This window comes from Cololabis saira, chromosome 19 (assembly GCF_033807715.1).
Source record: "Cololabis saira isolate AMF1-May2022 chromosome 19, fColSai1.1, whole genome shotgun sequence".
NCBI lineage: Eukaryota > Metazoa > Chordata > Actinopteri > Beloniformes > Belonidae > Cololabis > Cololabis saira.
Genome location: NC_084605.1, coordinates 35191301 through 35215983, shown reverse-complemented (window position 1 = coordinate 35215983; position 24683 = coordinate 35191301). Strand labels below are relative to the sequence as shown.

Genomic DNA, 24683 nt, shown 5'->3' with positions numbered 1-24683 from the left:
GAGACATCCCGGCCTTTTTGACCCCGTAATTATCTGCTGAACGAAGGGTAACAATGTACGTCAGCTGAGAGGCGAACAAAATCAAACATGATGGGACTTGTTCCGTTAAAAAACAAACCAATAAAGGCACGACTACGTGCTTTCTATATATTAAAATGTACTGGATGACTCAGCTGCAGCATTATTATTTTTCCTGTTAATGAATTGGTTAAAAAGACAAGACGATGTCCCTGCGGGTTTCTCTATGCAGAAGTGGCTGCACACGGAGCACAGAAGCAGCAGTGAGCGGCGGAGCCAGACAGCATTGAACCGGGCAGGGAAGAGAATCAATCCACTGATCCTCTTTCTCCTGAGGCTCATCCAGCTTTGGAGCCTGTAAGATCCGGCACGATATATGACTAAGAATGAGCGCTGTTGCAGCTAAGCCCGAGGATTGTTGAGTGCACACACCGCCTTTGTCCAAACTTCACATGCATGGACGTAAATACGAGATAAAGCATCACCTTTGCAGCCAGACTGCTTTTGTAATGAGAAAAAGGGTTACTCTTTATTTTAACACTGCCATGACATCCTATACTTGCTTACACATATTACATCTTGTCACTGATACATGCAGCTGAGGTAATTTTACACATCAAAAATGACAGATTTCTAATGTCTCAATAACAATTGATGGAATAAGTTGAAAGTACACGGTGCAACATTTGGTATCACACAGAAGATCCGAAGGAAAAGCTTGAGGGCCATTTTTAATCACTGGAGACAGAACTGGAGGTGTAATAATTCATATAAAATATGTGCGGTAACTACAGTGGAGTCAAAAAATGATTGAAAACACTTCACCTGGGGTTGGATTGGGCAAAGGTTTGCGTTACAACAGCTCCTCACTTCTCGTCAGGCAACGGACGAGCCATTTCCACACAGTCCCGAAGCCACGCTGACGGGATTTAACGCCTTTGATTGATGCCTCATTGATTAGAGGAGATGACGTTGCATAAGAGGAAGCTTAGAGCCGCAGCTTGAACTGTAAGCTCAGATGCCTAACCACATCAATTTAGTTTAGTTTTACAAAGAAAGCTATTGATCCACGCTGAGCTGATCAGTGTGAGAAACAGTGAACTCTGCCCGTAACGTTATACAATCAATAAAGCAGATGCATCTTTACAAACATGAGACGTCTGCACGTACATGACAGTAGCCTCGTTTACCCCCCCCCCCTTAAGAAGGGTATTTAAAGCCTAAAGCTGTGGATCTTAAACACTGGCCGGCCAATCAAATCCTATCAGAGCTTCTTACAGAAACTCTTGGCTGCTTAGAGAAGCAAAAGTTGCTCTTACAGTCTTCAGAGTTATGTTGTGCTTTAGTTTACACGTCTGCCTTTTACAGTCTCTATGTAAACTAGGGTATATACATGTGCATTCATGAAAAGAATCTGGAGTTATACATTTGATCTAAACACTGTGGTAAATATTGCATAATCCTCAAGGTCAACACAGCTTTAAGGTGTTTGATCAAAGCTGATGTTTCAGGCCTGAATATGTTTCCAGTGCACATCTGTTCAGAGATCCAGAACATGCTCACTCAAAGCTCGTCTAAAGCTCTCCATCCGTAAAGACAGCTCAAGTACAAAATGCTCAAAGAATCCCCCCCCAAAAAAAAAAAAAGTATATAGATGAATTACATATTAAAATAAATAAAGTACCTTCACAGAAACTGAGATCATTGCCTTTAAAAGGTGAGAGGACGTACGTCCTCGTAGGTCGAGTGCTATCATCGTGTGCTAACGGCACTACAGCGTTGACAGAGCCTTCATATCGTAGTAGCCCTCTTTTGTGTGCAGAAGGGGAGGATTATACTTTTCTTTACATACATCCAAAGCTCCTTTAACTGTTTAACAAAGTCATTGTTTTACGTCCCTGTGGCTACAGTACGTTGTTGTTTCAGTCCCCCCTCCCTCTGGCCAGGGCTTTGCACCACCTACAGTTGGCTACACTCAGTCAGAAATCTACGTATACACACTATAGTAAACTACGTATGAGGGGGGAGTACAAAGCTCTGCTTTTCAAACGACCATGACCATGCATAGCACTCGGAAGAAGCAGGAAAACACTTCACACATGTCACATCTCTGCAGTCAAACATCTTCTCTTGCAGTCCCGTCGTTACGTCCTGGTGAAGCGTCTTCCTCCCTCCTTCAGCTCAGACCGACATAATCCAGACTAGATCAGTCTTCACTGAGCCGGACTTCACCCAACGGGACTGGAGGGCATCAGAAAAGAACCAGAGAGAGCTACACTGACGCGGTACAGATGAGAGCAGGGAAAGGATCCGAAAAGATGAGCTGTCAGACCAGAAGAGACTAGTGTTGTCTAGATCCGTCCTAAGCGGACTGGGTGAGTCCAGATCCAAGCAGGAGGACCTTAACAGACGGTGCAGGTCTTGGACTTGCCTCCTTCGGCGCCGGCACCGCCACCAGCTGCACCAAACACACAAGAATAAGAAGGATGAATACATATGGGAGGATCTGTCCCACTTCTGGATAATCACACACTCATCTATGTACAGGACTGTCTCAGAAAATTTGAATATTGTGATAAAGTTCTTTATTTTCTGTAATGCAATTACAAAAACAACAATGTCATACATTCTGGATTCATTACAGATCAACTGAAATATTCCAAGCCTTTTATTATTTTAATATTGCTGATTATAGTTTACATCTTAAAAGGAGCTTGAGGCAGGATTGAGGCAGGATTTATGAAAAAAATTTGTATACGTTTTAATTTTTCTAGTAATAATGTCAGATGAAGCGTTCCAAACCAAAACAATGAGTCCTCTAGCATATCTCTCTGTTTCCTTGAACAGGCTGTGTGCTGAAAAATGTGCTGCAATTCGGGGCCCGAATTTCCCGCGCTGTCCTGCGGATGTGACGTCACATGACGCTGCATGTGCGTTCTCCCCGTTCTCCCGTGCCGTCTTCACTGTTGGCTGCAGTACCCCCGACGGCCGTCGTGGTGAAGGGTGGCGCTATAGAGTCTAATTTCTTAAAAGGAGCCTCATGCTCCTTTAAGATTAAGATTCCCAGAATATTCTAATTTTTTGAGATAGGATATTTGAGTTTTCTTAAGCTGTAAGCCATGATCAGCAATATTAAAATAATAAAAAACTTGCAATATTTCAGTTGATTTGTAATGAATCCAGAATGTATGACATTTTTGTTTTTGTAATTGCATTACAGAAAATCACAATATTCTAATTTTTTGAGACAGTCCTGTAGTTATTTTTGAATGTATTCATTAATTTGTACCCTTTTTGGCCTCCTCTTCTTCTAGTTTCTTCTTCTCATCCTCAATAGCCTTCATCTTTGCATTGTACACCTCTGCCAGCGCGTTCCAGTGTGACCTGTTGTTGTTCAGACCGTCAAACATGGGTGTGATCTCCTTGTGGAACCTGGAGAACTCCTGACAACAGAAGAAAAACGGTCAGGGACGTTTTCATTCATCTTGCCCGAGAGTCTTCCTGCCGAGGCTCGGTGAGTTCAAGAGATGGGCCTCATTATAAAATCCTGTTATGCAGCATCACATGGATGAAGACACAAGTTTGAAGTCTAGTCTATTTAACATGCCTCTCTGACAAAACATCTCCTCCCTGATCCTCTGTGTTTATGAAGCCAGAGAGGCAGCACGGTGCAGGAAGCTTCTCATTACCTTGTACACAAATGCGCACACAAAGTCGATGAAACCACACTGCATCTTGGGTAGCTGTTCTGAACAGTTTCTGTCCATCATGGGCTGAGAGACAGAAGAGAGGTTTTAATGTGAAAACTAAAAAGGGACATTTTTTTTTTTTAAACCTTGTAAAAAGAATGAAAGCACTCGGAGGGGTTCGGTTCTTACAATTGGCTGCTGATCCAAAACGGTTCTTTCCAAGTCGCCCTGTTCCCAGAATTCAGCAGCGACCATCAGAGCTACCTGGAGACAAAGAGAGACACACGGGTGATAGATGATGCATGCCTGTGTGAAGAATGAATCAAAAGCAGTTTTGGATGAAACTGGGCATATTTCGAAAATGTTAAAAATAAGCTGAGAAACAAGCAAATGCTCAAAAAAAAAAAAAAAAAAAAAAAAAGCTTAAATCAGAAAATAAATAAATAAATGATTGGTATCATTAGCTCCAGTGCTTACAGAAGGCTTTCTCAACTTCTTCTCAGCGTCACTTCAAGGCCACTCACCTTGCTCTGAACCTCCCAAGGCTTGGTGATGGCTGACAAGTCACAGCCTGTCATCATCATGGCCCTGGAGGTGAGAGACATCAGTCAGAGAGAGAACACTGCCAGCCGTTCCCATGATTTTCAAGGGTTTGCTGTGACAGAACTCCCTGAACAAGTGAAGGGGGGAAGAATTTTCTCAACGTACATGATAATTTCCTTCCTGGTGGGATTGTTGGAAATGAAAGCAATGGCATCCTTTTCTTCTGGCATGGGCTCTGTGGCATTCACGATGTTCTGAAACATGGTTCTCTTCCTGTGTGAAGACGAACAGATCAGATGGTGAAGAGTCATTCTGCCACACTGAATTGAAGCAAATACACACACATCGTCAAGAATGGGACTAATAAAAGGAGAACTTGGACACTTCCCTGACCAACTTCTTGATCTCTGGAAAGCGTCTAGAGACAACATCTGTTGTATTAGACGCTATATAAATAAAATTGAATTGAACTACACTGCACTACTTTGTATTTGTTTCTGTTAAATTGTTCTTCAAGTAATTAAACAAATTACAGATTTAACCCTTGCGCTGTCTTCGGGTCAAGGAAGGAGGAAGAGAAGAAGGGAGGAAAGAAGGAAGGAAGGAAGGTAGAAAGAAAAGAAGGAAGGTAGGGAGAAAAGAAGGAAGGAAAGGAAAGACCCTTCCCCGATCCTGCACCCCAACCTGGGACTTGCTGATTGGGCCGGAGCTTCGGGAGCTGCGTGCTGGCCTGCGGCCCCCACCCCTGGTCATCCCGTTGCTGCTTCCACCTGCCTGCTGTGCTGTTGCCGTCCCTGACCCACCAGTCTGGCCCTCGGCAGGAGGGTCCCCCCTGATGAGCCTGGTCCTGCTCAAGGTTTCTTCCCTCCTAAAGGGGAGTTTTTCCTTGCCACTGTTTGGCTTAAGGTTTTTCTCCCACTAGGGGAGTTTTTACCTGCCATTGTTTATGTAATAATTGCTCGGGGGTTTATGTTCTGGGTATGGGTCTCTGTAAAGCGTCTAGAGACAACTCTGTTGTATTAGACGCTATATAAATAAAATTGAATTGAATTGAAGGGAAGAAGAAAAGAAGGAAGGAAATAAGGAAGGAAGGGAGAAAAGAAGGAAGGAAGGAAGGAAGGGAGGAAGGAAGGAAGGAAGAAAAGAAGGAAGGAAATAAGGAAGGAAGGGAGAAAAGAAGGGAGGACAGAAGGAAGGAAGGGAGAAAAGAAGGAAGGAAAGAAGGAAGGAAGGGAGAAAAGAAGGAAGGAAGGGAGAAAAGAAGGAAGGAAAGAAGGAAGGAAGGGAGAAAAGAAGGAAGGAAGGAAGGAAGAAAAGAAGGAAGGAAATAAGGAAGGAAGGGAGAAAAGAAGGGAGGACAGAAGGAAGGAAGGGAGAAAAGAAGGAAGGAAAGAAGGAAGGAAGGTAGAAAAAAAAGGAAAGAAGGGAGGAAGGAAGAAAGAAAAGAAGGAGGGAAGGGAGGAAAGAAGGAGGGAAGGGAGGAAGGAAGGAAGGAAGGAAGGGAGAAAAGAAGGAAGGAAGAAAAGAAGGAAGGTAGGGAGAAAAGAAGGAAGGGAAGAAGGGAGGAAAGAAAGAAGGAAGAAAGAAAAGAAGGAGGGAAGGAAGGAAAGAAGGAAAGAAATAAGGAAGGGAGAAAAGAAGGAGGAAGGGAAGAAGAAGGAAGGAAGGAAGGAAGAAAAGAGGAAGGAAGGGAGAAGGACAGGAGAATTAGGTCATTTTGACCCAAAGACAGTACAAGGGTTAAAGGGGACCTATTATGGCATCTAATGTTTATTCTAAACTGGCCTTGAATGTCTTAAAAACAAGCTTTTGATTGTTTTTTCTAAATAAATTAGAAATTCAGCCTCTGAGCCATGTCTTTATCTTCCCATTCTCTAACCTCATTATCTATGCAGGATTCTGAGGGGCGGGGCTATGATAATGAGGCTCTGTGCTGATTGGCTGCCTGAATGACGCGATACACCGCTACGAAAAAATGGAGGAAGCTCCGGCCGGTGGAGTTAGTAGTGGGCGTAGTTTCACGCATCGGAGGCCAATTGATGTAAATCGCATTTTGGTTACGTAACGACGGGAGCAGAATCTTATTGGCTCGTAGATCCACATCACACTGGACGGCTCATCCGGGCGGCTGTACAGACACTGCAGAATTTGGTTGCTTTCCTCCTTCTCTGAGTTGGCAGGCTGAGTGGAGACCACTTTATATATGTTAAAGCAAGAAAAAAAAACTGTTTTTCAGAATAGGTCCCCTTTAAGTTTATTTCTTGTATTTTAGAGAACATTCCAACCTTCCTGGAAATGGGATTTACACATATTAATTTAAAGTTGATGCTTTAATTTAATTTTGACTATTTATTGACTTATTTATTTCCAGGGTTTTTTTCCTTATGCCTTTTCTTTCATTTACATTTCTATTTATGTAGCTATTTCCTGACAAACGTTAACAGGAGAAGCTGCCATTCGGCCTCGAAGCAGCAATGTTCTGCTCCATCCTGCGTTCCCGCTGCTTCAATTGATGGCACTTTTTAACAACACGGGAAATTGATGTTGCCAAGGACACAAGACAATCGTATTTGTAGCCAGGTTGCTGTTTGGACGCCATGGCTTTACTTTTTTTTCGGGAAATGGCAAAAGCAATAGGGAGATAACAAAGTTAAGGGAAAATACAAATGTGAAAAAGAACAAAATGAAAGGAATCATATTAAATTAAATGTAATAAGAAAATATATATACATATACATAAATAAATACATCCATGAATTAACTGAAGCAGAAAATGTCTAACAAAATGATTTTTTTATATTGTTTTTGAATTGCATTACACTTTTTGTTTTATGTATTTATTGCTTCAGTTATTCCTAGCCAGGTTTTATCATTTATTAGGGCCCGAGCACTACAGTGCGAAGGCCCAATTGTATCTGTAGGAATTTTTTTTTCTTCTGACGACAGGAGAGCCTTTTTGCCCCCCTAAACGTGCCCCAAAAGTCACCAAATTTTGCATGCAAGCCAGGCCTGGCGATAAATTTTATATTTAATGGTTTGCATTAATGGGCGTGGCAAAATGGCTCAACAGCGCCCCCTAGAAAACCTTTCTCTGCCATAACTTTTGAATGGTTTGACAAAGACTCGTGGGTGGTGTCATCGGACTCGGTTTTGAGTCCTTGACCATAATTGGTGCAAATTAGCCCCGCCCCTTCTTCTGATTGGTCGAGATTTCATAGTTCCTATTTTCTGTTATAACTTTTGAATGGTTTGACATAGAGTCGTGGGTGGTGTCATTTCTGATATGCTTATGGGGGTCGGTGGCCATGAGTGCGACGGCCCGTTCATCGCTGCTTGCAGCTTTAATTCTCCTTTTTTTCCTTTCACTTCTAGATTTGTTTAATGAAAACATACTTGAAGTAAAGGGCCAGATCTGTGGCGATGATGCACACGTCAAACAAGTGCTGCACGGTCTCAAACTGACGCTTCTGGAGGTTGCAGAAGATGTTCAAGCTCTGAAAGAGTCAACAAGGAGTGGTCAAAATGACAGACTCGCTTCATCAAAAACTATTTTAAGTCTATTTATTTTCTCGACTGATCCTAGTCGTACCTCCTCTGCCATGAGTGTTTTGCCGTACTCCAAATGGTGCCTCTCCATGATGGAAGAGCCGTGAAGTTTGGCCAGAGGAGACGTACTCCTATAGCAAAGAGAAAGAGGTGAGAAAGATCAATTTCTGGACGTGACCCCCCCCACCCCCCCATATATTCTGAAGTGTTTGACTTGCTTGGTCTGGTAGAGGTTGTTAGTCCCTCTGTGGTCGATATCGTGGCAGAAAGCTGCCGCCACCATAGCAAAGGCATCTAGATCAGAGTAGTACTTCCTGAGCTTCCCTGTCTGTAAAGAAGGAGATGGTTAAACATCGGGGCTTTGCTCAATAGGGGCGAGTACGTGCGCGGAATACAAGTGTACAGTCTCCAATTAAAGGCTGTTACCTGCAGCAGACAGAACATGGTGTGTCCTACATTAAAACCATGCCTCCAGTTGTGGTAGGTGATGGAACGGTAGCCCTTCCTCACGGTGTACATCCACCTCGTCAACGTCTGAGGGAGGAAAGAAAAAAAAAAAAGGTCTTACGACGGAATAATTTCAGAGCCCAAAACGCTCCTCTGTCATGTGAAAAAGACAGTAAACCTGCTTTCATTTTTTAAAGGAGCCGTCTGTAAGAAATGTCCAAAACTGGTACTGCAGTCACTTTCAAAATATTGTTGAGCGGCGTGTACCCTCCCCCTCCTCCCCCCGACCAGAGGTTGCCAGGTAGGCTGCAGAATGCAGCAGGAACGTAGGCTGCCATGGCTGGGATAATTAGAGCCGAGCTGGCAACCCGGATGCCGAAACAATACTGACTTGGTGATTGGGAGATAGGTGGAGGGTGGAGCTTCAGAAACAATACTGACTTGGTGATTGGGAGATGGTGGAGGGTGGAGCTTCAGAAACAATACTGACTTGGTGATTGGGAGATAGGTGGAGGGTGGAGCTTCAGAAACAATACTGACTTGGTGATTGGGAGATAGTTGGAGGGTGGAGCTTCAGAAACAATACTGACTTGGTGATTGGGAGATAGGTGGAGGGTGGAGCTTCAGAAACAATACTGACTTGGTGATTGGGAGATAGTTGGAGGGTGGAGCTTCAGAAACAATACTGACTTGGTGATTGGGAGATAGGTGGAGGGTGGAGCTTCAGAAACAATACTGACTTGGTGATTGGGAGATAGGTGGAGGGTGGAGCTTCAGAAACAATACTGACTTGGTGATTGGGAGATAGGTGGAGGGTGGAGCTTCAGAAACAATACTGACTTGGTGATTGGGAGATAGGTGGAGGGTGGAGCTTCAGAAACAATACTGACTTGGTGATTGGGAGATAGGTGGAGGGTGGAGCTTCAGAAACAATACTGACTTGGTGATTGGGAGATAGGTGGAGGGTGGAGCTTCAGAAACAATACTGACTTGGTGATTGGGAGATAGGTGGAGGGTGGAGCTTCAGAAACAATACTGACTTGGTGATTGGGAGATAGGTGGAGGGTGGAGCTTCAGAAACAATACTGACTTGGTGATTGGGAGATAGGTGGAGGGTGGAGCTTCAGGCCAAAACAAAAAATGACAACATAAACATCAGTTGAGGGCTGCAACTCCTCTTTTTAAACTGGAATATCCTGGCTTGAGTGCTGTTGTCAGTGACATAAGTATTTGAAATTAACATGATTTTTAAATGTCTTGACATATCGGGGTCATTTTATGATTCGTTTTATTATTGCTCTTACATACAGCTCCTTTAAGTTTCAGGTACCCAAAAGGTCTAGTAAAATAAAGTACCATAACCTCAAATGAGGAACAACAGATGACACACTGACATACAGGATTTTATTATTTTAATATTGCTGATTATGGCTTACAGTTTAAGATTAAGATTCCCAGAATATTCTAATTTTTTGAGATAGGATATTTGAGTTTTCTTAAGCTGTAAGCCATGATCAGCAATATTAAAATAATAAAAGGCTTGCAATATTTCAGTTGATTTGTAATGAATCCAGAATGTATGACATTTTTGTTTTTGTAATTGCATTGCAGAAAATCATATATATTCTAATTCTAATATTCAAATTTTCTGAGACAGTCCTGTACACATTAACGGCCATTAGACAAAAACTAACCCCAAATCGGAAGCAGTGTGTGAATAACCAAGACAGCTCTGTTTTTCAAGTGACTTATACAATCCCTGGACTCGCATGTGACTTGAGAAGACTTTAAGATCCAGACCTATTCAATGTTTCCATATCTTATTGCTACAAAACCCAGCCAGATAATCCTCCCTCCACCACTGTGATTGATAGTTGCAATAAAGTGTTTATGCTGAGATGCTGTGTATGGGTTTCATCAAACGGGCTGATGGGCTTTATGGCCAAACGTCTCTGCTCAGGGCTGTCTGACACTTGGGTAGTATTAAAAAGTGCATTTTGCCTTGCTCCTTTTAGGGGAAATAAAGCTGTAAGTTGCAGAGTTAACACCCAAATAGAGGCTGCTGCTCTTGGGTTATTTTTAATTCCTCTGATTTTTAAATTCCTCTGATTTTTAATTCCTGGTCTTCAGGCAGTCTTGCTGGGATGTCCACTTCTAGGAAGATGGGTAATTGTCCTCAATGTTTTTTACTTGTGAAAAATTAATTTGCCAGTGAAATGGTCTGTTGCCTCACAGGAAAAAAGGTTTCTGGCTTGAGTTTTTCTGGGTGGAGTGTTCAAGTTCTCCCCACGCTCTGTGGGTTTTTTCCCCAGGTACTCCAGCTTCTTCCCACAGTCCAAAAAAGATGAATGTCAGGTTAATTGATGAGTCTAAACTACACTGGTATATCTTGGTATAGATAATGGATGGAGAGCAGTCTTATAACCCTTTCCAGATTAATGCGCAGCAACGATTGCTCTTATAAGATCATTGCTAAGGTTTTTACTCTATGGAGTTGTATTAACATTCCTAAAACCTCCCGACCAGCGAAACCGCTAAAACTTTAGTTTTCAAGAGTATTTAATTAATAGGGTGCTCAATTTCTACTTTTGCATTTTGACTATTTATTTAATAAATGACAGAAGAGCTGTTGTTAATCTCAAGTTGTATTTAGACCTGGTAAGCACCATATTATGTTCGTTATTATATCCTGACATGTCAAACTTTAGGAATATGACTATAATGTTATTGTACGACTGCACACTACAGGAAAAACACACCATTTCTTGCAATAGGATGATTGGATTCTCCAGAGCCAAAGCAGTCCTCCTTTGATACTAAACTATGAGTTCATCACATCTACATGACAAAGTTTTCCAGACACAAAGTAAATATGTTATTTATGATTTAAACTACAAACAACAACAAAAATGATTTTAGTCAAACTTTTTTTTGGCATATACTGTCAACGTATCAAATAAAAGGATAAAGAGAAGTAATAAAAACCATGTGAACTTGTGAAGATGGAAGGAAATGTCTGCTGGAGATTGTCTTGTTAGAGCTGAATAATCACAACGAGGGACGGACAATGACTACGTTTACATGCAGTCAAAATTCGGGTTATTGCTAATATTCCGGTTACTGAAACATTGGGAATATTCCGTTTACATAAGTGAGCAAACAGGGTTATCCCTGTAAACATGGTAATTAATCATTTGGGATATCTGGATCAAACCAGCGACGCGCGGAGAACGTGATTCACGTCATTTCCGCTTCTCCTTCCTGTATCCAAAACAAATGCTGCTTTGCGCAACTTTTAATAATAATAATAATAATAATAATAATAATAATAATGACTTGGATTTATATAGCGCCCTTCAAGGCACCCAGAGCGCTTTACAGAGATTATTATTCATTCATACACATTCTCACTGGTGGTGACAAACTACAACTTTTCTCTCACCTTCTTGTAAATCTTCTATCCCGGTACTTTCTAGCGTCTACAAATGCAGAAATGTTCATATCCTTCATTACATTTATGAAGTGATTAGTCTCCTCCTGGTCTTGTGTTTCTCCGTGTTTATAAGAACTTCCTGGACTCAAAAGACCAGGATTCCTTGTGAACAGAACATGTGCAGAAAACTAATTCCTGTTCCGTTTGATGGGGATATTCCGTTTGGTGTTTATATGACCCAATATTCAGGTTTTAAAAGGAGTAACCCAGGGCTCATATTCGGGTTTTTAAAAACACAAATATGAGCAAATTCGGGTTATTCAAAGGGGTTATTGGTGTTTACATGGCCGTGCAAATTGGGGTTATTGCCAATATTCGGGTTTTAAAAGGGTTATTGATGCATGGAAACGCAGTCTATGTGACTCACCTCGGCAGGAACCTTAAACTTTTCGACGACTCCGAGCTCGAAGAACATGCGAATGCCGGCTTTGATGAGGCCGTGCTCGGACACGGGGAAGTCACTGAAGCCAAAATTGTACAGACTCTCTCCGTCGACGTTGTCTGCTACGGGGCAGTTTGTTTTCTGAACAAAAGCACATGACACGATACAGATACTCAGAGGGCACCCAGGAATATACAGTTACTCCCTGTATTATCCGTCACACTTTCCTTTTTTTAAATCATAGAAATGAAATGCACATTGATAATTATGCACCGTGGTCTTTTTTATTTCATGGAAGAGTTTGCGTGCAGGTCAGCATACAGTACATACCAGGAGTTTGTACATCTCTTTCTGGTCACAGTCTTCAGGGTCCGCGTCAAACTTTTCCTTGGTATTCTAGTTATAAAAAAGGGACAACGATCATTTTAAATGACATATGCATCCTATTTATCATCACGGTTTGGTCACCGATTGCAATTTACACTGCAAAAATTCTTTGGTCAAGTATTAAAGCAGCACAATGTAACTTTCAGCTTTTGTTGAGTTTGGACAAAAGCGGTAGTGCTTTACCAGAAAGAACTACATTTCCCATGAGCACCAGCGCGTACTGCCGGAAAACTCCTGTCCCCGTCGCTGCATTTGTTTTGATAGTGAATGAAATAAGACGGGACGGACTTTCAAAACTACTTTTCTGTTTTCAGCGGTCGTTTGCAGGATGGATAGCAAAGAGGTAATGTATCTATTTTTGGCTAAACAATATAATATGACAATGTTGAAAATCACTAAGTTCAACTTGGTTTTATTAGTGAAGTCACCCCCGCCCCCTGTCCTGTTTCAGCCAGATAATGCGCCCCAAACTACAAACTCATACGCTAGTCCAACATACTTACTGACAAAATAAAAAGATACTTTATAACCTGTGAATAACTGAATGTTTTGCAGATCAGCCCTGCACTATTTTACAGTTCTCAGGAAAAATACTAGAAATGTTCTATACATTTTCTTTGCATTCTTTCCTCTAGTGCTGTAATTCTATTCAATTGTATTATTATTTTATAAAGCTTCCTCATTGCGAATTACACAATTTTATGATCACTATTATTATTCTATGTGTCTGTTGTTGATATTGTCAGTAATTTTAGAATTACCAAAACCCAAGATCCGGGTTCTTGTCCGGGCATTTAGCTTGTTACTCTCCCACTTTCTTTTTTTGCCTCCTCCGATAAAACTTGTATTTTCTTGGTTTTTTCCGCTGCTTCGGCCATGATACCAGCTTCTGCTGAGCTCTGCGCTCCACGCCCCGCCCAGCTTTCGTCTGGACTACGAATGGGGAAGGAGGGGGAAGTGACGTATGCCGTAAAGCAGTCAAAGCCGTAAAAATGTGTAGTTTTTTAGTGTGGAAGGGTTCCTACCATGCTCCTCAAAGTTACATAGTGCCAGTGAAGGAGATACAGACCCCTCAGACCATGACAGAGGTTCATTAAACCTGTTGGAAGTTGATGTACCATCACAATGATGATGATGAAATATTAGATTAAGCTGGAAAAGTTACATTGTGCTGCTTTAAGAAACATAAGTGCTCTGACATCATTGGATGGTCTTTTCAAAATGTTAAAATGGATAAATAATCCATCACACGTTCATTCATCCTCTAAAGCTGCTGATGGAAAGCTGCTATTCCACAGAGCCTTATTTTAATTGCTGATTTAATTCCCTTCTGAACAAAATAAAAAGGGGTTAGTGTGTTTATGGAGAAAAGATATAAATGAAAGCCATGTTGATACTGACCAGGATGGACTGCATCTCCTCTGTGGTGCACTGGGTCTGGTACATGAGCATCTCCTGGGCGATGTCTTTCCTCCACTCCATACGGTTCAGCCTGTCGTAGGTGTCGCAGTTCAGAACCGACCAGCCCAGGAACTGAGTCAGGGCCTTGTAGAGACAAGATGAGAGCAAGAAAAACAACAAGTTTCTGTAAGACACACTGAAATACATCATATATTTAGTGAGAAGAGGCAGGTGGCAGACAGACAGCAACACGCGGCACCAAATAAGGAATGCCGTATGATGGTGACAGCATACAAACCTCAGTGATCTGCTCATCGTGTTCGTCAAACGGTTTGCCGTCTTTCCTGTTGAAGAAAGTGGCGATGCCCACGATTTCTTCTTTCTTGTTGACGATTGGCAGCGACAAGACGTTTTTGATGACAAAACCCGTCTCATCCACGGCCTCTTTCTGTAAAAGTGCAGAACCCAAGTCTCCATATTACTTTCATGCATTCCTCAGAACAAATCCTTGTGACCAGAGCTGATGCTGATCCGTGTTCCCACCTGGAAAGTGAAGTAATCATCTGCAGCGACGTTCATCATGTTGCAGATCTGCAGGGGGTCGGATGAAAACATTTATATTAGACCATTTCAAAACACATCACACATTTTTTATCCTCTTATTTTATAAGTCATAACCATTTTTCTAGAATAAATTACTCTGTTTTACATCATTTTGGCACTTTTATTAGAGATTAATTGAGCATTATCGAATTGATTTGAACTGACTTCCCAAATCACCAGTTGTCCACCCTTTTTCTATGATTTTATAGCTCTAGTTAGTAATTATGGCAATAACTGCAGCACTTACAAAGCCATTCTCTGCGACATAGGTTGGTAGTCCGCTGACCAGGGCCCAGTGATCTGCAGGTGGACCCCTGAAAAAGCATGAAATAAACATGAAAGTGCTCATTTCCACATTTCATGTTATTTTTCTAAGGAACGTTTATCAAAAACTCCCATTCTGTAGTGGAACAATCTCTGACTAAAACCAGTGGGTTGATGCAAAATTACTGTGAGCATTTATTTATTTATTTTTTGCAAACTAATGTTTGTTTTAAAGTGTATTGTGGTGATTTTGAGTGCATTTGCTGCTCACGGTATGACTTTGATTTCTTCTTTGCCTTCTAGGAGGTAGTCAATGATCTTGTAAAAGATGATTTCCTGTGCAAAAAGTAGAAGGTATTATAATTTCTTTCAATTTTGAAAATCGGGTATAAAGAGCTGCATCTGGTAAAAATATAATTGAATGAAGAGAAACTGAATTTGTCACCCTGCCGTCTGGTGTTTTGGGTCCTTTATATGGTTCCACGTCTCCAAGCTTCACAGGCCACTCGTCATAAAATTCCTGGAGGCAAAAACACACACAAAAATATGGTTTCCAGTGTTTAATGGTTTGAGCTGTAAGTGGAACTCTTTAAAAAAACGATTCTGGACTGAAACCAACCTTCTCTTTGGTCATGTCCAACAGACCCACTGAGTAACGTTCACATAGTAGATAGGTCCTAACAGTGTAGAGCGCTTTGTGGAACTGTCTCTCAATGTCTGTCAACTCCTCAAACACTTTACTGGCGGACCAGAGCAGCACCTGGAGCCAAAGAATTAACGCAGGAAACTCACACAGTGCATTTAAAAACAAATACAAAAACATGATTTTCACAAGGTACAAAGAGGAAGGGGTTTAGCGGCTTTTAGGGGCCTGATATAACACTATTGGGTGAATTTGTTTATATTTATGTACAGAAATGGGTAGCTTATTATATATATATATATATATATATATATATATATATATATATATATATATATATATATATATATATATATATGCGTGTGAGTGTGTGTGTGTAGGTATGTATGGGGTAAGTTATCAAGTGCTAAAGGATGAAATTCTTTGTTTTGTTTTCTTAAACTTCTCTTGAAGTGTTTTTTTTTTTTTTTTAATTTTTTTAATAAATCAAATCAAATCCTGTTCATGTCAGATGTTATTAACAGTACAGGTTGGGCTCACTTGACTCCTCCTGGACTCCACGTTGAACATGTAGGCCGTGTGATGCTGAAGGGCAACAACCTGAGCAAAAGTCATGTACTTGTGGAAGAGCTGCAGACAAAACAAGATAAAAGCACATTTCTTAGGACAGTCCAGTTTTGCTACACTTCACCAGGGAGAGACTGTTTTCTCTTTTGGTATTACTATTTATCATACAATATATACTGTAAAGGAATTATGTTGTACAGTACAATGACATATTTTTAAATTCTGTGTATTCGTATTTAAACAAAATTGTTCAGGATTTCAATTTTGGATTGGGTATCGTAACTGCAGAAGTTAAAAGACTATTGTTAATACAGCTTTGATTTATTACAAGTGGGTACTCATATACAGTATATGAAAAAAAATTATGATCTAATAAAAATGCTGTGACCTCTTCATCCCTTCATTCACTTAAAAGACTGACATCCTCAGTGCATTTATAGAAATCTTATTTATATTCAGGTAGACGAAAGAGTGAAAGAAAGAGATTGATTTCTTGTTTTCTGTTGCTAGAGCAACAGAAAACAAGAAAAGTGGCACAATAACTTGTATCCATAGGAACAGTTTCTGCTTTCAACAAGACAACAGATATTTGCAACTTTAGTTCTGTCTTGTCTACATTGTTCAAAAACGTGTTTTACCTTCAATATAAAAATGTAATTGCAGCACACTTTTATATGGTATCAATTAGGAATGGGTGATATTTTACCGTTCACGATATACCGTCAAAAAAATTCGCCACGGTAAGAATTTGTCATCTCGCGGTAAAAACGATAAATTCCCGTTTGTGACGTTTTTGTGTAAAGTCAGAAGGAAGGAAGGAAGGAAGGAAGGAAGGAAGGAAGGAAGGAAGGAAGGAAGGAAGGAAATGAGCCAGAAAGAAAGAAATAAAAGAAATGAGCCTGAAAGAAAGAAAGAAAGAAATGAGCCTGAAAGAAAGAAAGAAAGAAAGAAAGAAATGAGCAAGAAAGAAAGAAAGAAAGAAATGAGCAAGAAAGAAAGAAAGAAAGAAATGAGCAAGAAAGAAAGAAAGAAAAGAAATGAGCCTGAAAGAAAGAAAGAAAGAAAGAAATGAGCCTGAAAGAAAGAAAGAAAGAAAGAAATGAGCCTGAAAGAAAGAAAGAAAGAAATGAGCAAGAAAGAAAGAAAGAAAAGAGCAAGAAAGAAAGAAAGAAAGAAAGAAAGAAAGAAAGAAAGAAAGAAAGAAAGAAAGAAAGAAAGAAAGAAAGAAAGAAAGAAAGAAAGAAAGAAAGAAAGAAAGATGTAGTTTAGTAGTATTTAGTATTCTTTTAGGGCAGTGATTTGGGGGCTCCAAAGACTGAATGTGGTGATAGATTTATAGTTACAAAGGTGGAGTTGAATTGGTATTTTTTTTATCGTCATTTTTATCGTTATCAGGATAAATGCCAGAAATTATCGTGATACATTTTTTAGTCCATACCGCCCATCCCTAGTATCAATTTCTCCCTATTGTCTCACCCTGCCTGCCTCTGCTTTACCCGACCTGGACGAACGATCGTGCCACAGCAGGACTTTTAATGTGCCTTTGGATTTGTTGTTTTTTTATCGACAGCCATCACATTAGCTCTGCTGGGCTCATGTTCACAGCAAGTGGTGTTCATGTGCTTCAAGTATTTACATCCATCTTTCCTGCCACTCAGGATATCCCAAAACCAGGTATATAGAAATGCATCAGTATAGCTGTAGCCAATGATACAATGTGGGTGAGACTTTTGAGTAAAGTTTCTTAATTTGGTGCTCATTTCCCTTTGTTTTTCAAATGACAACTTCATACATTTCAGTTTCTCTTTCTTTTTCTGTTAATTTTAATGAGTTTAAATATCAATTTAAAAAGGTAAACTAAGACATCATCCCTTGTCACAGTCATTAATGGTGGGTTCGTTTTTACAAGTGGGCCCTCCAACAACATTGCTCCTGCTTCTGAGTGACGTCTTTAGCTATTTTCTGTAGAAATTACACTTATTTTTGGTGTAAAATTACATAACCATTGGGATTATCATCCCCCTTTAATGCTTAATTAAGTGAACAAATATTTAATCAAATACTGAAATCACCCAAAAGAAGTAGCATCATAACACAACCAGGCATTTTATATCATCTAAACAGCTACAACTACCACCAACTCCTTCCTTAGATTTCTTAAGTAAAAAGAGCACCTTCATCTTTAATAACATCCATTTGACCCAGTTTATTCTAGATGGGTTTTCCTCACTGTGAGTTTATAACCTCAGTGACAATACTAACTGCTTCTTGACACAGAATGTGTTTTTAATTGGGTAACAAACTACTCAGCATCTGCAAAGCGTACGCAGCATATTAGGGTTCCGCCTCACAACGGATAAACCTGAACTTACAGTACTGTTCGAGTTCAGGTGTCTATTCTTACCTTCTCATCCTCTGCGCTGAAGGAATCAGCTCCTATCTTGTTAAGCAACATGACAACTCCAATACACTCTTTATCAGCGATCAGAGGATAACTGAGTAAGCACTTGGTCTTGTATCCAGTCTGTTTGTCCACAAAGTCACAGAACTTTGGATTCTGGATCAAAATAAAAAGGAAAACACTTGTATTAGCTCTGGTTGGATCCAAGATTGAAAATACAGACGCTGAAATACAACAATAAAATATATAATGATAAAGAAGAGTGAGTAACTCTAATCAGAATACCTTATTCATCCCTCTCAATAAATGCTGTTGTAAATTACAAATATGAACAAAAAAACTAAATAAGAGATTTAAGTCCGAATTAAATTATAAAAAGGAAATAAAAATATATAGTCCAAGCTATCTTCTGCTCTATTATGGACTGTTAGATATAACCTTGGACAGTAAAATAACGGAAATCTCGGCTGATCCTCATCCTATGCATGATTTAGGTATGCCCTCATTATTTTTTTACAATATTTTATTCTAAGATAATATAACATGTAGACGCTAAACTGGACATTCACATATTATTACATTTGCTTAACATTATAAATCATAAAGCAAAAATACCAACTTGTTTTTTTACTTTCCTTAATTTATTTTCCTCTTGAAGGCCCAATATAAATCACTTTTAAAGCAAAATGACAGAAAGCTGATTATGCAAGTTGTGGGCTACAAATAAATATAGGTAGAGAGAGGATTTTTCTTTTCTGGGGTTTGCTCTGTTCGTGTGCTTTAATTACCATAATGACTAAAGTGCTGGGCACTTTTATAATTAGACTTGTGGACATCAATCATCATGGCCAAGTCCACCGTGCTTGGTTCAAAACAGTGATATACACTGTAATTCATTATTTGCAAGCGCATATTTTTAAACTTTTGAATTCTTTTATTTTATTTGTTGTTGTTTTATGTTACCTTTGAAACGTCGGGGACATTTTGCGGCTTTTTGCAGGTGGCCGTGTGCCCCACGACCCCCATCTCGATGGGGAACACGATCTCTCCCTGCGGGTTGATCAGGTTGGTCTCGTACTTGGACGTGGGCGTCACGTCGAACAGACAGGTGGCCAGCTCGGGTATTCCGTTCCTGGAGCGGCACATGTAGTAGCTGACCCGGTCGGCCTGCGTGATGAGGGCCACCCTCTGCAGCACCTTGTGCAGGCTCTTCTCAAAGTCCCCGGGCTTCTGCAGCTCCTGCACCAGCTCGAAGATGACGTTGGCCTCCTGCAGCGCGTTCATGTCCTTGAACGACGCGCCGTCTTTGACGTCCAGCGTGGCGGAGAAGGCGGCGGTCAGCGCCTCGGCCCGCACCTTCTTATCGAAGTACTCTTTGGCGAACTGGGGGTTGTTCTCCAGGTATTTCTCCACGCTATCCTTGTCCGCCATGTTTTCAACTCGAATTGTGTCCCCAAAAAAAAAAAAAAAAAAAACTCACCAAAAGTTAAAAAAAAAAAAAATTAAATAAAAAAAAATTAAAAAAGGAGAGGAGAGCTGTTGTTCTTGGTCCTCAAGGTGCGATGGTGTGGAGCGAACCCTTTGACAGGAGTTGCACTCTCCTCAGCGGACGCATCTTCTTCTGTCCACCGACTCGAGGGATCGGGCCGAATGCGGCTTTGAGGCTGAAAGGATCAAAGGGGCCGCTAATTGGCGTGACGTCACGCCATTAAAACCCCTGCTTTAAGCGTCCTTAACTCGCAAATCCCAACGCTGAGCATTTTACACCCGGCCAATCCCGGCCGGGTGAGAGAGTGAAAGGTTGCCGGGTCAGATGCCTGGGTTGACACTTGGACTACTACACAGACAGGAAGGATATGTGGTAATAAGAAAGTGGAAGAACCACTGACACTGTCCCCACCACACTTTCACGGGGAAAGGCAGACCCGGTGTTCTGCCAATTTCTGCTGCTTTGCCAAAAAATGGTCCCTAATTGGTTTTCTACCTTTGTAGAACTACAATTTCACTGTGTTTTACTCCCTAAACCACTTCCTTTCCCCCCAAGTGGTCCTTGTCGCTTGCCAGGCCGTCATTGTAAATAAGAATGTGTTATTAATGACCTGCCTAGTTAATTAAAGGCCAATGACTGAATGAATATCCAATACAGCGATAGAATTGTTTTTTTACCCCCTCTTTATCGTATAATGTTCACAAAGTGTAATGCAATTCATGTCATGGGTAGTTTATTTTGAAGGATCAAATACTCAACATCTCATATTATCCATTTTACATCGTGCAAGAAATCATGGACGTGCCAATCAAACTTTGAAAATCCACTGTGCGCATGCGCAGAACCACAAAGTAGCATTTCTCGGCAGGGAGCCAGGATTGGGAGAACACCGGATTAACTCAGTGTGGTTCCCCAGGGTGACCACACTTGAAGTGCCCCCCTCCTCCCGCATTTTACAGTAAAAAAAAAGGGAAATGTAATATGGTTATAAAGACCATAGATTTACATAACCGTATTGCTGAAGTACATGCTCAACACTCATACTACAAATAAATGTAAGACAAACAACCAACTAAGAGTAACACAACAGATAGACATGAGTCTACAAACGCCATACTACTGTACACTGATGCTCCAATCAGAATGCAACTCACATGCCAGTGTAACACCATGTTAACTAGCATCATCTCCATATGTTTGACATGCAAAAGTATTACAGGACATGACTAAACAATCAGACAGGCCTACTGAATGAGCTGATGTGAAGGTAGGGAACAGCACACTCACCCAAACGCAATTCTTTTTATTTTATTATTATTATTATTATTAGGGCCCGATCACTGACAGTGCGAAGGCCCTATTGTATCTGTAGGAATTTTTTTTTCTCGTTTTTCTTTTTCTTGTTATTTTTATTTTTCCAACGAAATGAGGGCCTTTTTGCCCCCATAAATGTGCCCCAAAAGTCACCAAATTTTGCACGCAAGCCAGGCCTGGTGATAAATTTGATATTTCATGGTTTCCATTAATGGGCATGGCCTAATGGCTCAACAGCGCCCCCTAGAAAACTTTGTGCCACAATACGGTTTGACATACATGCACGAAAATCGGTACACACCTGTATCATGTCGCAACTTAAAGAAAAGTTGGTGCCATGGCCAAAACCGAACAGGAAGTCGGCCATTTTGAAATAATCGTGTAATTTTGGCGCAATTTATGCCATTTCTTCGGCCGTTAATGCGGCCCGAACCGTAACGTGCACCCAGGTGTGTTATACATCAAAATGTTCGTCTCCAATTATTATTATTATTTTCAAGTATTTTTATTATATCATTGGTTACTGCTGTACCACTGCTGGCTTTTATGTGGATGTTTCACTTCAAGACCTTTTTTCCTCATTTACATGTTTTTGTATGAGTTTTTCCTTTCTTTTTTGTTAATTTGCCCACAATTTAAGTCTCAAGAGTTGTTTTGGTTAATTTTGCTGCTCAATTATTCAGTGTCAAGTGTTTTTTAGCCCCGAAAAAAACTCTGGTAATTAAGACAGACTAAATGGGAATGGCAGAACACTGCATCAGTGTAGTTACACGCTGAAGTCATTAAGTTTGGACCTGTAGCAGTTCAGGCTTGGCAGGTACGGCTCTGGAAAATGTAGATCACAGTGTGGTCTTTGTGCTATTGGAACAGCAGTATAAGTAATGGCATCACAGCTCAGCCAGGAGGCTAACAAACTTCTGTAGTTTAACTGAGCTTAAAAGAAACACAACTGACTTTTTTGCAGCTCAAAATAAACCACGGACTTCTATGACAAAAACATTTCTTTTGTAATCCAGCTATGTTAGATTAGATTAGAATTTTTCAATACCCGCCAAATACAGGTCAATGGACATGTTTTCGGGGGCTTAATGTGTTTCGTCCATCATTTCCCTTCTTTTGCCTAATGAGATATTCAAAAGCGATTTGTGATCGATCTATCTCAAGGTGCAAAAATTACGGGTATTCACCTTACTCTTTTCAACCACATCAAAATGTCATTCAGACAACTGCATAGTTGTCTTTTAAATAGCAGGTTCGCAGGCAGGTTCGATTCCCAGCCTTTGCTGCATGTCATCCCCATTCTCTCTCTCTCTACCCCCTTCCTGTCTGCAACTTGAATAAAGGGCCACTAGAGCCATAAAAATAAATAAAAATCTTGTTAAGGTAATTTTGCTGAGAGGGTCAGGCTCTATTTTAAGTTAGAAGGATTTAAGCATCTTAAAATTACATTTGGTCCTTTCTCCATTGCCATAACTTCGACTTATCGATGCTAAAAGCATTCTTGGACACTGTCTCAAGACCATTTAACTTGCAGGTTGAGTCTCATGAGGACCTAAGATTCGTTGCAGTTCCTCGACTGGCTGCACAAGCGACTCAGTCTCCATTGACTCCCGTGTTAAATTATCCACCTTTAGAATTAAATTAAACATATTTACAGCCTGGTTAAAAAAAAAAAAAATGTTGGTCCCAATCGGGAATTATTTGTACCATGTTTGGAGAATTTCAATAAACCAATAACTTTATCTGGAATATGATTGACTGACAGCTCAGCCAATCGCTAGCCACTGCCACTATCGCTTCCTCACCCGTAACATCATGCTACCGCACCGCATGACCAAGCGTCTGCTAAATGCGACATTTTTGATGTGGTTGTCAAGTCAGCATCTTAAATGGTATATTTTACTCTGCAGGTATTTCTTTTTTGGGGGGCACTGTAGGAGCTGGGAGCCAAGGCTAACTTTGACTGACATACAGTAGGTTGGGCGTGTTCCCGCTTCTCAAGCAACATGGCTGCACCCCGTACTAAGGCTACGTTCACACTGCAGTTCCCAAGTGACCCAAATCCGATTTTTTGCTCATATGTGACTCAGATCTGATTTGTTTATGACAGTGTGAACAGCACAAGTCACATGGAATCTGATCTTTTCAAATCAGATTCAGGTCGCTTCCATATGTGGTTCTAAATCGGATACAGGTCTGATGTTTTGCAATGCGACCTCAGTGTGAACAGGCAGGTCGGAATTAATGCGACTTTGACGTCACACGCAGAGCGCCGAGCCGCCGGGGAGACACGGGAGACGGCGGGGGTCCCTCCGGGCGGCCTCCTCCTCTCCTCCTCTCCTCTCCTCCTCCCCTCCCCACCGCTCACCTCTTTTCCCCTTACGACCTCAGATCAGACGAGACAACCCGCTGAATTTAAGGATATTACTAAATAAAGAAGCCATGGATTCAAATCAGCGAAGCGGTCGTGGTCGCATAACCTGCCCGTTTTACAGCGAGCAGGACCGTGTGTTAGGTGATAAACCCAGCTGAACGCCGGAGAGCAGAGCTGACACTCCGGGGAGCGGAGCTAGAGCCCTGCTATAGCGGGACTGTTTTCTTCATCCCGCTCCCGCTGCATTTCTGACCATTACCGCCCGCACCCGCAACGTGTGTGTTCCGCTCTCGCCCGCGCCCGCAGTGTTTACATCCGCTCCCGCCCGCTCCCGCAAAACTCTGAGAATTCATGCCCGCATAATGATAGAGATGCAAGAGAAACGTCCTTGACAAATCTATCTGATTTAATGTTAACATGATAATTGTGGAGCTTGATGGATAATTGGCAGTTCACAGGCACCTGTTGGATGCAAATCCATCAGTCATCATCCCACGCCTCTGCGCATGCGGGTCAGTTCAGGGCCGCGATGCGTTCACACTCGAGTCGGATATAGACCCCTTTCCGTGTTTGTAAACAAGTATGACGTAGGCATGCTGCGCGCGCATTGTTGCGGCAGAAAGACGGAGTTCATGACAGTTTACACCAGCCGATTGACGGAAAAAGATCGTGGAAATTACGTTACTAAACTAACTTTGGCGGATGGAAAGCAACTTCCTTCCCGGAGGAAGATATCACAAAGTGGCCTGATGTCCAATGGCCGGATATTCATCTGTATTTGGTTGAGAAACCTAGTGTTTACACTCAGGAGAAGCTGCGACACTGTCAGCAGCTGTCACAGCTGAAGTTTGTAAAGAATTATGACAGTCAACTGAATGTATTTTATACACTAGACATTTTAAGTTATTTTATTATTTCACATTTATTTAATTTATATTATTATTTTTGTTAATTTACTGTGTCCCATTTGTTTCTTAATGAGTTTCATTGCATTGCCTTTGAATGAAAGCCATGTCATGTGTACCTTTGTCTGTGCTGGCTGAATGAAGTTGATAGTTATTTAAAAAAAATTAAAAATGAAAAATTATATGAGCTTTACTGTCCATCCTGCATCTCACATTA

At 41.0% G+C, this 24683-nt stretch overlaps 1 protein-coding gene across 1 annotated transcript; it reads right to left on the bottom strand.

The window, feature by feature from the left end:
* Positions 1 to 523: 523 nt before the first annotated feature.
* On the bottom strand, positions 524 to 20042 carry pde6c (phosphodiesterase 6C, cGMP-specific, cone, alpha prime). Its single transcript, XM_061707801.1, has 22 exons — positions 19348 to 20042; positions 18388 to 18540; positions 15957 to 16046; positions 15393 to 15533; positions 15219 to 15293; positions 15045 to 15109; positions 14757 to 14823; positions 14450 to 14497; positions 14205 to 14354; positions 13907 to 14050; positions 12449 to 12514; positions 12104 to 12259; positions 8223 to 8330; positions 8015 to 8124; positions 7840 to 7927; positions 7644 to 7744; positions 4416 to 4523; positions 4232 to 4295; positions 3897 to 3971; positions 3708 to 3791; positions 3308 to 3461; positions 524 to 2476 (listed from the first exon to the last, which is right to left on the bottom strand). Exons 1-22 carry the CDS (start codon positions 19813 to 19815, stop codon positions 2421 to 2423), a joined length of 2571 nt encoding a protein of 856 aa, XP_061563785.1. The 5' UTR covers positions 19816 to 20042; the 3' UTR covers positions 524 to 2420.
* Positions 20043 to 24683: the final 4641 nt, after the last annotated feature.